The sequence below is a fragment of the Falco punctatus genome, assembly GCF_963210335.1.
Source record: "Falco punctatus genome assembly, chromosome: 3".
Classification (NCBI taxonomy): Eukaryota; Metazoa; Chordata; class Aves; order Falconiformes; family Falconidae; genus Falco; species Falco punctatus.
In genome coordinates, this window is record NC_137582.1 from 49,895,530 (window position 1) to 49,908,694 (window position 13,165).

Below are 13,165 nucleotides of genomic sequence, written 5' to 3' on the forward strand. Positions count from 1 at the left end.
CTGTTTTGTCCAATGTGCTCTCTTGGGCCCAAGTCAAGCCATAAGAAATACAGAGATTGGCTTTTAGAGGTGAACATTTATTTTCAGTCTATGGTTGTTACCTGTTTAAAGAAAACACAGGTGTTGCCAGTCAGTCAGTATTTTCTAGTCCTTATGCGTAAATAATTTTTTTTTTTAACAATGACCAGGGACGATAATTTCCATGCTTATAGAAGGTTTATTTTTTCCTACATTAAATTGGAGTGTTTTGTGTATGTTTATTTTTTCTGCCTTTTAGAGGCTTTGGAGGCTTTATGTTATTCTTGTCTAGTCTCACTAGACTATTATGGAGTAGTTAGTCAAAGGAAAACAAAAAAAATCAAACACTTCACTAAAGTGGGCTACGCTTTTTCAAATATAAACCACAAAGAAACAGATTTAAAATAATTGGGACTCTGGCGCTCTACCACAGAGCGAGCTGCAAAAAATTGAACCCCTGTACCAAAGTCAAACTGAGTATAGCTCCTCAACTGAAAAATACTGTGCAGAATGAAACCTTCAGGAAGTCTTCTGGAGGGTAAAACACACACATGTACAAACAAACATGAAAATATTTCTCTTTGCATCCTAAGGAAGTAACGAAACCCAAGTCTGTAAAGACTGTAAAGTAAAATATCAATGTAAACAACAGAAACAATGGGAGATATTTGAAGGATGTTGCACCACAACTGGTGATGCAATCTTCCACTCCGTCCCACTAAACTTTAATGGATTTTGGTTTGAGGGCCGTAGCTATGTAATAAGGAAATAACACTATCAATCATACAGACTTGGTATTAGTCATGCAGGCACATTCTACTCCCCTCTATTAAAACTCTGTATTACTGATGAGTAGTTTTTAAAAGATGAAATCTTAATAAAATTACTAACATATCTACAGGTATCTTGAGAAAAAGAAATGAAAATATAAATTAGGAAGCCAAGCAACACATTAACATATTTTAAAAGTTTAACATCATAGTGCTTGAATAAATCCAAGCCTGAGTTTGGCACAAAAAATAAGTTTTTAAGCACTAAAAAGCCATAGCTAAAAACAGATTAGAAAACTAGCTGAATATATGTTAAGAATACTGTTCCAGGATATATCCTAATCCAATTAATTTCCACTACACAGGAAAAACACAGTAAACTATTTACACCTGCTAAGCTCTTTTTCACTTGATGGACACTTACTTCAAATCAATGCTGAAATACTTGAGAGATTATTATTACCTCCAAATTTCATGAACAATAAATAGGTTCAATAGCATACATTTTCATTAATTGACCAGGTTGACTAAGGTGATACTAGCACTTTTTTTATTACCCAAGTCTCAAACAGAAAACAGCAGCTGTATGGAAAAGTAACAACTTTGTCTCTTCTTATAAAGGAAATACTAGATTTCCAAAAAGTTTACGTTTGACTTTTAAATTTAAACGTTACAACCTGCAGATTGATTATGGTCTTCTCTTAGAATCAGTGACTATGCAGCTTCAATATTTAAAGTTGCCATTCAGTCTAGAAAGGAAAGGAGTAAATGGATGTGCTATGACTTATACAGTACTGAATCTCTGTCTCATAATATGACAAGGCGGTAATCTGTATTTGCAGGTTGCTGTTATCACTATCACTAAACAGCACAACATTAATGTAGAAATCTTCTAAAATTCTGAAGTACATCATACAATTCGGTGAGCTAAACTTGTTAATAGTCTAGGTCTCTGTTTCACAGTTAAGGAAAAAAAACAATATAAACCGTAATCTACCAAAAGACACATCTGCAAAATCAAGATGGAGTGAGATTTCAGATCATTTGGTTTCCAGTCCTGTATTACAAATACAATATGCTTGTTCTTCTGCTTAAAAACATTTAGGAAAAACATTACCAAATCTATTCAGAACGGGGTTTAAAAATCAGTTTGAATGAAAACAGTTTTAAAACAAACAAACAAAAAAGTCAGAATAAGAGTTTCATCAGCTGCACACAATTGCAGTTAAGCAACTACAATCCCTATACTGTCAGTTTTATGTAACATATATGAGTCATGGAGAGCTAGCACAGTTACAGCCCTGCTATGAATGCAGAGAAAAGGGGGAAGCAAAAGATATAATACAGTGCACGTTGTGACAGATGCATTCAATCCCTTAACCAAACTAGAAATAGTTTGGTACAGGCTCCAAAGGAGGTAAAGGCCTGAGCTCAGGCTTGGCCTGAGCTGGGCCAAGAACTCCTCCATGAAACCCACAAAGGAACAGAGTGACCCAGTAAGCATCAGTGCATGTGGGCTTGGAACAATATTCATGCAATTACCATGTGAATAGTGGGTGTTTTTTCCAAGACTCATTTACGAAGGAACAAAGTTGCGTGTACAAGGAGTCTCATGCATACATTTCCCATTGTTTGCAATTTGACTGTGAGCCAACTACTTTACACCATAAATATGACAGCCTAAGCAAGCTGCCTTTGAGCTCGCCCTGCCAGGCAGCGTGGCCACATGGCAGTGATGTCCCTTTGAGCTGGAAAACCTCTCAAAAGTTCGAGATTCCTTACTTGAGACTAAGAGACCTTTCTTTACCCAAGGTGGAGAGGCCCCCTTACCTGCAACAGAACCTCAGTAAATGACTGATAGCATGCTGCATTAATACGAATGAAATTGACACTCAGTATTAATTATTATAAACTGTGTATAGAAAATCTAATCAGACATAAACCACTGTCTAAATCTGAGACTAAGATTGGACCTAAGCTCCACCAGGAGTTTAGAAAGCAAGGGTGACCACTCTGAACCTCATGACTCAACAGCAGTGTCTTCCTTACCCTTTTGCCTCTCTGGTCTCTGTGCATACTTTTAACTTGATTCTAATTCAATTTTCCTTTGAATGTTTCTTCCATGTAGTAAGTAATAGAGTGAACCTTGCCATCAAACTTTTACAAATTCATATTAAAACCACTTTTGCTAATACCTTTGACAGTGATTCTTTATGTACACACATAGACATCCCATGTCAGGTCATTCTGCTGGAAAAAGATACATGATGCAAAATGCAGCTGATGACTGAATTGAAACAGAGTGCTACATATCATAGCTAGCTCTACATAAAATCCACCAAAATCTAAATATCTATTCTGTCTTGATATCTATCTACTCTACATAATATCCACCAAAGTATAAATATCTATGCTGTCTTGACACCTACCTACTCTACATGAGCTTTTCCTGTTGCTTTTCAAGGAAAGCATGAATGTCATGTTAACAAGCACATAAGAACTACCACTTTTAATTAGAAATATTCCCTGAATTTTCCCCAAATACAAGAAATAAAAAAAATATTTCATAACCATAATAATTTAATTCTATTTTTATCTCCTTAAGGGAAAAACAGATGCTAAAATCCAAAGAAACCCCAGTGATATGTAAACATAGTTGTTGGTACTACCTGAGATGCTTTATTCACAACATTAAGATCAAAGACATAATTTTTAACATATTAGCATTAATTTGTCTGAAATTATTCCTCCTTTGTGGACTCCAGATGTTTTGGTACACCATAACCTTGGCAACAGTAAGAGCAGCTGATCCAACACAAGGGTTTTGTTAGTATGCAACTGAGATGACTTGTATGTCCTACTCTGAGCTACTCAGTAGTAGTTCAGGAGAAGTAGCTCACAGCAAGACCTTTCAACTCTCCAAAAATTCTGTCCATTTTTAGAGATACAGTAGCTAGACCCTGAATGACAAAAAATGTCCATATGTGCTACAAAAACAGTATTATGTTGATGAGAGCCTACCTTTGTTTTATGTCTGACAATAAATAGAGGTAAGGGCTACAGATACATTAGTTTCCAGACTACAAATATATTAGTTTCTAGCCTTATGAATAATCATATCCATTGTGAGCCCTTAAAAGACTAGGGATGGGGATTGAAAAGTTATGCATTGTCGGACCATATTGATCAGACAGGAGCTTAAGCTTGTAGGTCTGTTTATGCGTAATAGTAACTTCAGCCTTTAAAAAGTCTTGTTATAAAACATAAAGGAGAGTCTACTGGAAATTGAGTAATTAATAAATTCAGATTAGAAAGAGCATAAATCCATGTAAATTAAAACTATCAGATATAATGAATTCTCTTTAACTCTATATTCAAGTTTATACTGCAATTTTGGATTCAAATTGACAGCATGATGTTGAGATATATTTTTTAAGAGAATTGCTAGATTTTTTTTTCCCTCAACCTCCTCCCATGCTGATACTTCACCACAGAAAGCATGTATTTATTTTAACATAGGAGAGAACTAAACTGAAGCAATGTTATGCTATACTCAGATGGGAGTCTTTACAACCCAAGACAAAAAACAAGCTGACATTCAGCCTTTGATAGAAACTCATAATGTGCTTTCATGATATGAATAATATTCTCATCTTCTACAAGCAGAAAACTAAGTTCAAAATTACGTGGCTCACCTAAAGGTAAAAATAAAACCAAAAACTAAACAAACAGAAAGGGACTGTGCAGAGGCCTCCAGTAAGCTACACTAAGAATTGACTAAACGTACCTATCCAGTCTTATGAAAGTCTTATCTATCTATCTATCCATCCATCCATCCATCCATCCATCCATCTACCTACCTACCTACCTACCTATCTCATCTATCTGCCTACCTACATATCTACATATCTATTTGTCAGTTTCAGGCTTCAGATTATAGTATATTTCTTGGGTAACAGGATTTGTGCATCACTGAATGCTCTAGAACCAGATCTAATAACTAATGGAAGACAATAAAGATAACTAAGGAGTGCCCACAAGCCTTAAGCCAACCAAGTTCACCATATACAGGGGAAAGAGTCACCCTACTATGAAAGATAGCACAGATTTGATTAAACTACTTAATTTTGAAATTCAAATGATTTTATATGCATAGTACAGTTATCAGTAAAGCACAGTGAAATACCAGGGCCAACTAATCATCAGTGTAATACAATAGGCTGCAGTGATTATGCCACAAGTCTTTTCATTGCAGCTACAAAGACATGGTATAAGCTCAAAATGTTTCTGCAAGCAGCAAGAAGTATTGGAACTACAAAAAGAATGAACACTCATAGGTTGCCCACTGCAGATACAAGTCTGATTTTTAGCTATGGGTATCTTCAAATTTACACAATGAAAAAAAAAAATCCACACTGCTTTACTATGAATATTTTCTGAAACATTAACACAACCCAAAACATTAATATTTTCTCACACAATATGATACTTGCTAAGTCTAAGTTACCAAAAAATCAGAAACAAAGCTCTGAGCTTCTGTACCTTGCACAGCCATTTGACAAGCACCTAGATGCAACAAGCATTGAAAATTAAGTTTCCACTACTGTTCAACTCCCTGCTGTGAGCAACTGTGCTCCATACACTTCCCATTTTTTTTCTATTACCTTGAGATTAGAGCTACAGATCCTGTATTTGATAAAGAACCTGCAAGAGAGAAGTGCTAAAACAACTCAAAGTGCAAAAGTCATGCTGCAGACAAAATTCCACCTATACCTCCTGCGGGCAGACCAGCTGATGTACTTGCCCTTTACTCAGGGCTATGTCTAAACTTGCAGAATACTGCACAATGCATAACTGTATATACCATTACTATAGCAGGCTTTACAACAAATTTACTCTAGAAATATATAACATATATATAGTTTGAAAGAATATATTATTAGTTCATTTACTTTTTTTTTTACATTTATTCTATATTTTATATTTATAACTCCTCTGCATAATTTACGTTATAAAATGTCATATGAAGATTTTATCTCATTTAAATATTGCTCAATATTTAATATTACTTCTTAAGAATTATTCTTAGTTAGAATAAATATTTAATTTAAAATTTATCTTAAGTTCCTAAAATACTGGCACATATATGAATGCACATTCAAAACTGGTAAGATAAACCGGTTTTTTATTTTTTTAATTCAGAGAGAATTACCTGTAAGTAATTTGAGAAGCAGATTATGTTGGAGGTATAACAAGGTATAAACCAAAATTTAACATGATGACACTTGTTACTCTGTGTCAATCTGCACCTTTTGGCTTTTCCAAATTATCTTTTTTTCCATGAAAATGTTTAAACCTGATCACAAATAGCCCACAGATTTATGTATAATTATAATGGTTAAGAGATTGTCTCAGAAAAAGAAAAAAAAAACCCTGCTAATTCTTACCAGTTTTCAATATGCCTTTGAGTATGCAGGTCTGTACCTTTAGTACTATCTTTTGGTCATGTCTTAAAATTCTAACAACCTATTTAAATCCCATTGACAGATTTACCATATTAATCATGTTAAACCAAACAACTCCAGTAAGCTTATAAAAGATGAAAATCTGCTCACTGTTGCACATCCAAAGCTTAGAAGTACCATAAATACAACTATTAGCCTGTGTATATGGGAGGTAGCATGATGAAGGCTCTGCAGAACAAAGCACAATTTGCAGCACAAACTTGAAACACAAAACCAGTGCATAAAAGCATTCTGAGGAACAGTGCAGTGATCTAATACTTCAGCCTGCACTAACTTGTTCATCAGAACTTAAATCTTTATTAATTCTTGCTTTCTATCCCTGAATGGCATGCATTTGATGATCTGGCATGTGACAGAATGCTGTATAAAATATAGAGTGCCTTTGAAATGGCAAAGTAAGATTTAGAAAAGTAAACTTTCAAATACAACATTACTACATTATTTTTAAAATACAGGCAAAATTTATAGAGCTACACAGGACTTAAAGATAATTTCTTTGGTAATATGATTTCTGGCATTCTTTTCTGGAGTACAGGGTTTCCTACTCCTGAAAGTACTTCAGAAGAGTGAAAAAGTCAAATATAACAAAAGTACATGATACTTTTAGCAAAGCTGACTTACCAAGGGAATGGCCTACTATCGAGCTCTCAAATACACATGGCTTCTCTAGAAGGAATATCCTTGATATGCTGTTATTTAAAAACCTGCACTGACAACAGCTTAACTGAAGAACACCCTCATACGTAACATCCAGAGAATGAAAGGCAGAGGAAGACTTTTGTTTCAATTTTAAAGCAAGACTCTAACCAAACTACAAATTTCCAACATAGTGCAAATTACAGCTTTTGATATTAAATTGACCTCACACAGGCAGAAAGGTGTAGCAATGCTGAAACTTGATAGCTATAAGGCAGTAGAAGAAATGTTGGAGCATGTACAGCTAAAATCTGCATAATAAAATAATCACTTTTAATATAGAAAAGCCTATCTGAGAAAAGCAATTAAAACAAAGTTATGAAGAAGAGATTGCACTAAGATCTTAGTTGCTTGCCATGCTAGAAGGTACACCCATATTTGTTTAGGAATAACTATAATACAATTGATACCAGTGCTTTGCTACCAGTGTACAGTATCATCTCAATAACTACAAAAGACAAAAAGTAGACTAGAAAACAGAAAAGCTCACCACTTCTTCATGCCTGCATTTCCTCACATTAATTCCATTAATCTGTTATTAAAAAGACAAAAAGAAGACTTACTCTACATTTCATAAGTATAGATTTCATTTCACTTTTCTAGGAAAATATAAATCAAAGAACTTGTAATTGTACTTACCTGTAGAATTGCATCTCCTATAAAGAGCAAACCTGAGAGCTCCGCTGAAAACAGAAAGCATATTTTTCACTCATTTTGCACAAAACATCCTACATTTCGTGTACATGTATTTTTATTTAATTTGTTTTTACACAACCTTTAAAAAGTTTACACAAGAATCTAATAAAAAACGCCGACATACAATTTCCAAACAAATTATTTGGTTATTATTATTTTTTTTTAATACCCAAACATTGGCATTATCAATGTTATAATGAAAAAGTCCACTGAGCACAAGTACAAGACTATGAAACATCTTCCACCAGTCACTAGCACCCTGCAGGCTTTTTTTTTTCTGAACAGAAAATGACAGTAGGATTAGGTCCTATTGGCCCATGAGAGATTGTTTCTTACAAACTCTAAAGAAAAAGCAACATGGAGACTCCAGAGCTACTTATGAATGGCAAACTTAACTTGTAAGCTTTTAACAAAGATGCTGCATCTTTGATAAACTCAGTGGAGGATTTATGCTGGGTAATACTTTATATCCTGAAGAGCTAGACTATCACTATACTGTACAAAATCACCAGCCAAACTGAATTTGATTTTTAAAACAAAGCTCTACCCTATACAACACAAGGGAATTTACAAAATCTAATTACACAGTTGCAAGTTTTAAATACTGTGTTGTTTTACAGAGCTGTCAAATGCAAATATACTTTAAAAAGACACATAAAGAAATGCAACAAAGATTATTTAAGTGTCTTTAAAGAAATAAATAACCCCTGAGAACTAAGGAATTTTAACATATTAAATGGAATCATTTATCTATAGTATTCCAAAATGTCAGAGAAGATACCATCTAGAAAATACTAGAATAGGACTTGATCCATGAACTTAACTTATTTACGTGAGTTGTAAAACTCGAATCAATGTGGACATACATTATGACACTGAAGTACGTGTTTGAAGGACTGGTCTTATTAGCTGTATGTAATAAATGATGCTTAAATTATTGGTGGATAGACATTCTGATTTATTTATTTATTATTTTTTCTAAAATAACTGCATATCTCAATGTTCTTCTTCAGATGCTGGGCTTGCACATACTAACATTTAATATATGACTACATATATAATGTGCTAGCCTAATCACCTTATGTGCATCACTGGTTTTAAGAATTGCCTCAAATGTCACATTTTTGTTTAGAAGTCCAAAGAAAGAGCTGGAGGCAACTGGGAGGAGGGCACGAGTTTTGAGGTACAGGCTTTGGGTCAAATATAATTTTCTGTATTAAAGTTCCCTAGTACAGACACATGGTATGACACTTTTTATACCACAGAAGAGCAGTCTCCTACACAGCAGATGTCCCCCACAACTAGCTTAAATCAGCACAATTTTTATTGAAAGTAATAATGGCGATTATATATCAGCTAGATATTGAGGTTAGAAAAAATGCATCAGCTACCGCAGCAAAAAACCCCAACAAAATAAAGGGAAAATAACAAAAATAAAGGGAAATGGTTTGTACTTTTGTGTGCTCAATTAAATACAAGTCTACCGTTCTTATTTTTCCTGCAGTGCTTAATAGCATTTTAATAGCTAGTGTAGGTAATATACGCCACATTGTTATGTATTACATACTTATATGTATACTGAAAAGAATGGAGTCACAAGTATAACTTCTTAAGGTTAACCTTATAGTCTTCCTTAGGGGCTCATTGCATGCTATTCTGTAGCCTCCTTACATGCAACTTTCACATCTACCTTTCAGGGTTGGTTTTCAGTTCTCAGTATGCTGATTCCCCTGTACCTCTATCTGTGTGGGTGAATACAATATTTATTTTTTTTATGCTACCACATTTTAATAGTGCAGAAGCAGCATCCTAGAATTATTGCATTACAGATGGAGGGAAATGCTTCCAAGTTTATGCTTCTGACCTTACACAAATGTACATAAATATACACAAACATAACAAAGTTATTAAATACACTGTACCAATACTGATTCACAGCCTTCCTCTCTCCTCATTGTGCACATCATGAGTTGTTTAACCATTATCCATCTTCCTAGCATGTATCATTCCAATAATTTCAAAACATTGGCAGTTAAAAACAATGCAGAGATTTCAGCAACAGCTCTGCTTGTATTAAAAATAAGTATGCTTAAGACCTTACGCAGTACCAGTTTTGCTATGTATGAATTGCTGCAAAGGCTTACACAGCACAGCATCTAATGCTGAAATAACATAGGGGTGTTACCACGGTTTTGCCATTACCCACACCTGAGTACTACTGTACTAACCAGTATAAAAAAACATGTATTCTCTTCCGGTGTTACCATGCTTTAACGGCCAAATATTTGATCTGCTATACCTTTCTGGCAATAACAAAAATCATTAGCTTTTGTTAAAGTTGTTAAACATTTTCATTCATTAAATATTTTCTTTTTTCTCTTCTTAAAAATAATGCTTTACAAGAACTGTTTCTTAAAAAAAAAATAAATGACAAAGTCTGTTAAACAAAGTATTCCAACATAAAATCTGTACTTTTTCAGAGAAGATTTCTGGGGAAGAGAGAGATCACAATGACATGTAGGGAGAAATGGTAAACCAGTAACGTTTGGTTAGCATTTCTTAAAGAATCTCAAGCTGTACTGCATCTTGCTTTAAGGAGCATGTCAAAACATGGTATACTAATCTGACACCCACCTCTTTGTTCTTTGGAAATCTTAGAAATGACCACTGGAATATTATGTTCTGCTCCACCCTGAAAAAATAATAAATGGCAATATCATCAGTCACTGGAAATATCTTTTGGCTTAAAATAATATTATATGCCTTGTCTAACTGCAGTTTTCAGAAAGACTGAGAAAATAACTATGATTCAGCATTTCCTCTTTTTTAGTTGTTTTTTTCTTTTAGTTTAAATTTTTGATAGGTATTAATTCCTTATCACCTCTGATAAAGAAGTTCTCAGTTGCCATCATCAGCTCAGGAAGTGAATTGAATGTTGTTTAAAACTCTACAAGTCTTGAAGAAAAAGGACATCAGTTTCTGTGAATTCTGGAGAGCTTAATGCCTGAAATCGTGTTCTGCAAAAGCAAAACGGCCATCACACTACAATGGCAGCCACACTGTGACCACTTAGTTTTCATGCTGGCAAGAAACAGGTAAATAAAAGCCTAAGAAAAGCAAGTTTGGACTTCTCATCTCAAAAGCAGCCTTTATTTGTTTCTGTCTCTGTCACACAAGCACAAAGAGTGAGCAAAGCAGTGGGGTAAGTAGGAAGAAACAGAAAAAAAAACCATTAAGAAATGGAAACATAGGTGTTCAATATATGGGGAGAAATAAAGGAAAGCTGGATGGTAATTCAACAATTCAACAGCAATTCAATGCTGTTGCTTCATTCAATTTATACTGTTGGGACTGGAAAAGTTCATGGTGCTTAAGAATAAAGTATTAAAAAGAAACCTTAAATAAAAAGGAAACTCAAAGGAAGAGAAAGGGAAATATACAGACACACAAATATTTTTCTTCTGCAGAGAGCATCAAAGTGTAAGCCTGAATGTAACCTGTACAAATTTAGACCATCAGAAATGACAGTCTGCCACACTGTTATTTTTCCTAGGAATCATGATTAAGGGTTTGCTTACTCTTCTCTTTAGCAGCCAGATTTCTCTTTGGAAAGAATGGCTTTCTTAGGTCCAGGCATCGAGTGTTGAGGTGTGGAAAGGACTGGCATTGGTATTTTGATGGTCTAAGGAACAGTATATATCCCTTCTTCATGCATTTCTTCAAAACAATTGTTTGAAACTGAACAGACTCCTGCACTCAACAGCTATTTCTGTCATGGAATAAAGATGAATTTCCTGTGAAACCATATAATTTTAAATATGATTAAAGTTCCTCATGCTAATGGCTATCATTGCAATGGTCCTAAAAGCACTGAGTTAATAGGGATCTTGGTCATATTACAACAATTATATGTCTACAAGAAAAGTTTTCTTGGCATTGCACAAGATGAGACTGACAAGCACAGAATACACTGATATTTGTAGCATGGACTGAGCATTTACTCTGCAAAGACCATGAGGTTACCTTCATTTCAGTCAGGCTTAGAGGTGTTTTCAGACTAAATAAATTGTTGCATTATAACTCGTTGACTACCTTTTCAATGGTTTTCACCAGAGGAATAGCAACAGTAAAAGCTGGCTTCACTTAAGGTAATCACTTCAAGATCACTAAATTTATAAGACTTAACCTACACCCTCCAGATTAAGTCACATGCATATTTAATTTCTTCCAGATTTTTCAAACAAACAGAAAAATAATTGTGTCAGTCCCTTCGTAAATCTCCAGTGTTACACAGATATTGCACTATGCAGGATATTTGAAGCTCAGCACAGCAGCGTAGGGTTTAAAGCTCAGCATAGCTAACATAGGTCATTTTTTCTCAGTAAAATGGCCTCCCCCTCTGCTTAGACTCAGCTCTCCAGTAAAGAGGGAGATTACTGTTATTACTAAGCCAGCCTGCAACACACAAAACGTGATTATTCCTCTCTCACTCACTGTATCTACCTAAGTCCCTTTACACTGCAGATTTGAAGAAGTATTCAGTAATAACCTGAATAGTTCTTGTTCCTTCGTACTGAGGAAAATTATCTCCTCTCATTGAATCCCAGTCTGGCCAGTATGAAGGATTCCTTTTAATTTAGTCATAGGAGATGTTGCCTGCTACTCTAAGAAACAAAAATTCAAAATGGGAAAGAGAAAATAGGTGACCACATATCTATATCCAGTCATCTTTAGCCATTTGCAGCAAACTAAAAAAGCTATATATATTCTGCAACATTTCGTTGAATATTACTTCAGATCAAAACTGCAGGCTTGCATCCTGCATCCTCCATACTTGATTCTCTAGGCTGTAGAAGAAAAAAGTGTATCTGTATTGAAATACTGGTTTTATAGGCTCAGGTGATACTTTACTGAAGAAACTTCTGGGAACAGAGGCCACTTTTCCATTGTTTTAATTTTTCCCTCCCTCTAGTGTGGACATGTAGTTATAACCTCAGACCAAAGGAGGGAACAAAAATTTGTCAAGTAATGATGTTGCAGCCTTAAAGGCTCAGACCTCTACTAAAATCTAACACTGATCTCTGTAATGCAAATTTTCTTTGTCATTTTTCCTTAAGCAGGCAAGGATGAGCCCAGAATAAAGGTAAGTGCCCACCTGCAGAGGTGGTCCTGCTAAGAAAAGTCAGAGGAAGCTGTAATCATTAGCAGCTGTTTGAAGCTCACTGTCCTGGATGTTGGCCGTTACTGGTGGGAGGTCACCCACACCTCCTTTCAAAGTGGTGGATGATACAGCCCTAAAGATTGTTTCTAATCTCAGTTTTTATGTATAAGGGTGTTGGTGTTTGGGTTTTTTTTTCTGAAGTTTTAGTCACAGAAAAATAGGGCAATTCAAACTAGTAACTTCAATTGACAAATGCTGCTTTTGAGTTTGGCTCCAAATATAGTATGAAAATTATGAAT

The 13,165-nt window shown here is 34.8% G+C and overlaps 1 protein-coding gene across 12 annotated transcripts in view; it reads right to left on the reverse strand.

Moving 5' to 3' along the window:
* Nucleotides 1–13,165, reverse strand: part of SNTG1 (syntrophin gamma 1) — a 372,531-nt gene that overhangs the window by 154,893 nt on the left and 204,473 nt on the right. For all 12 annotated transcript variants that reach the window (XR_013927241.1, XM_080381499.1, XM_080381498.1 and 9 more), the window contains 3 exons: nt 10,340–10,397; nt 7,649–7,692; nt 7,500–7,541 (listed from right to left, as the gene is read on the reverse strand). Coding sequence is in view for 11 of the 12 variants with exons in the window: in XM_080381499.1 (XP_080237625.1) it covers nt 7,500–7,541; nt 7,649–7,692; nt 10,340–10,397 (144 nt within the window). In the remaining variant the exon portion in view is untranslated. The remainder of the gene's footprint in view (nt 1–7,499; nt 7,542–7,648; nt 7,693–10,339; nt 10,398–13,165) is intronic.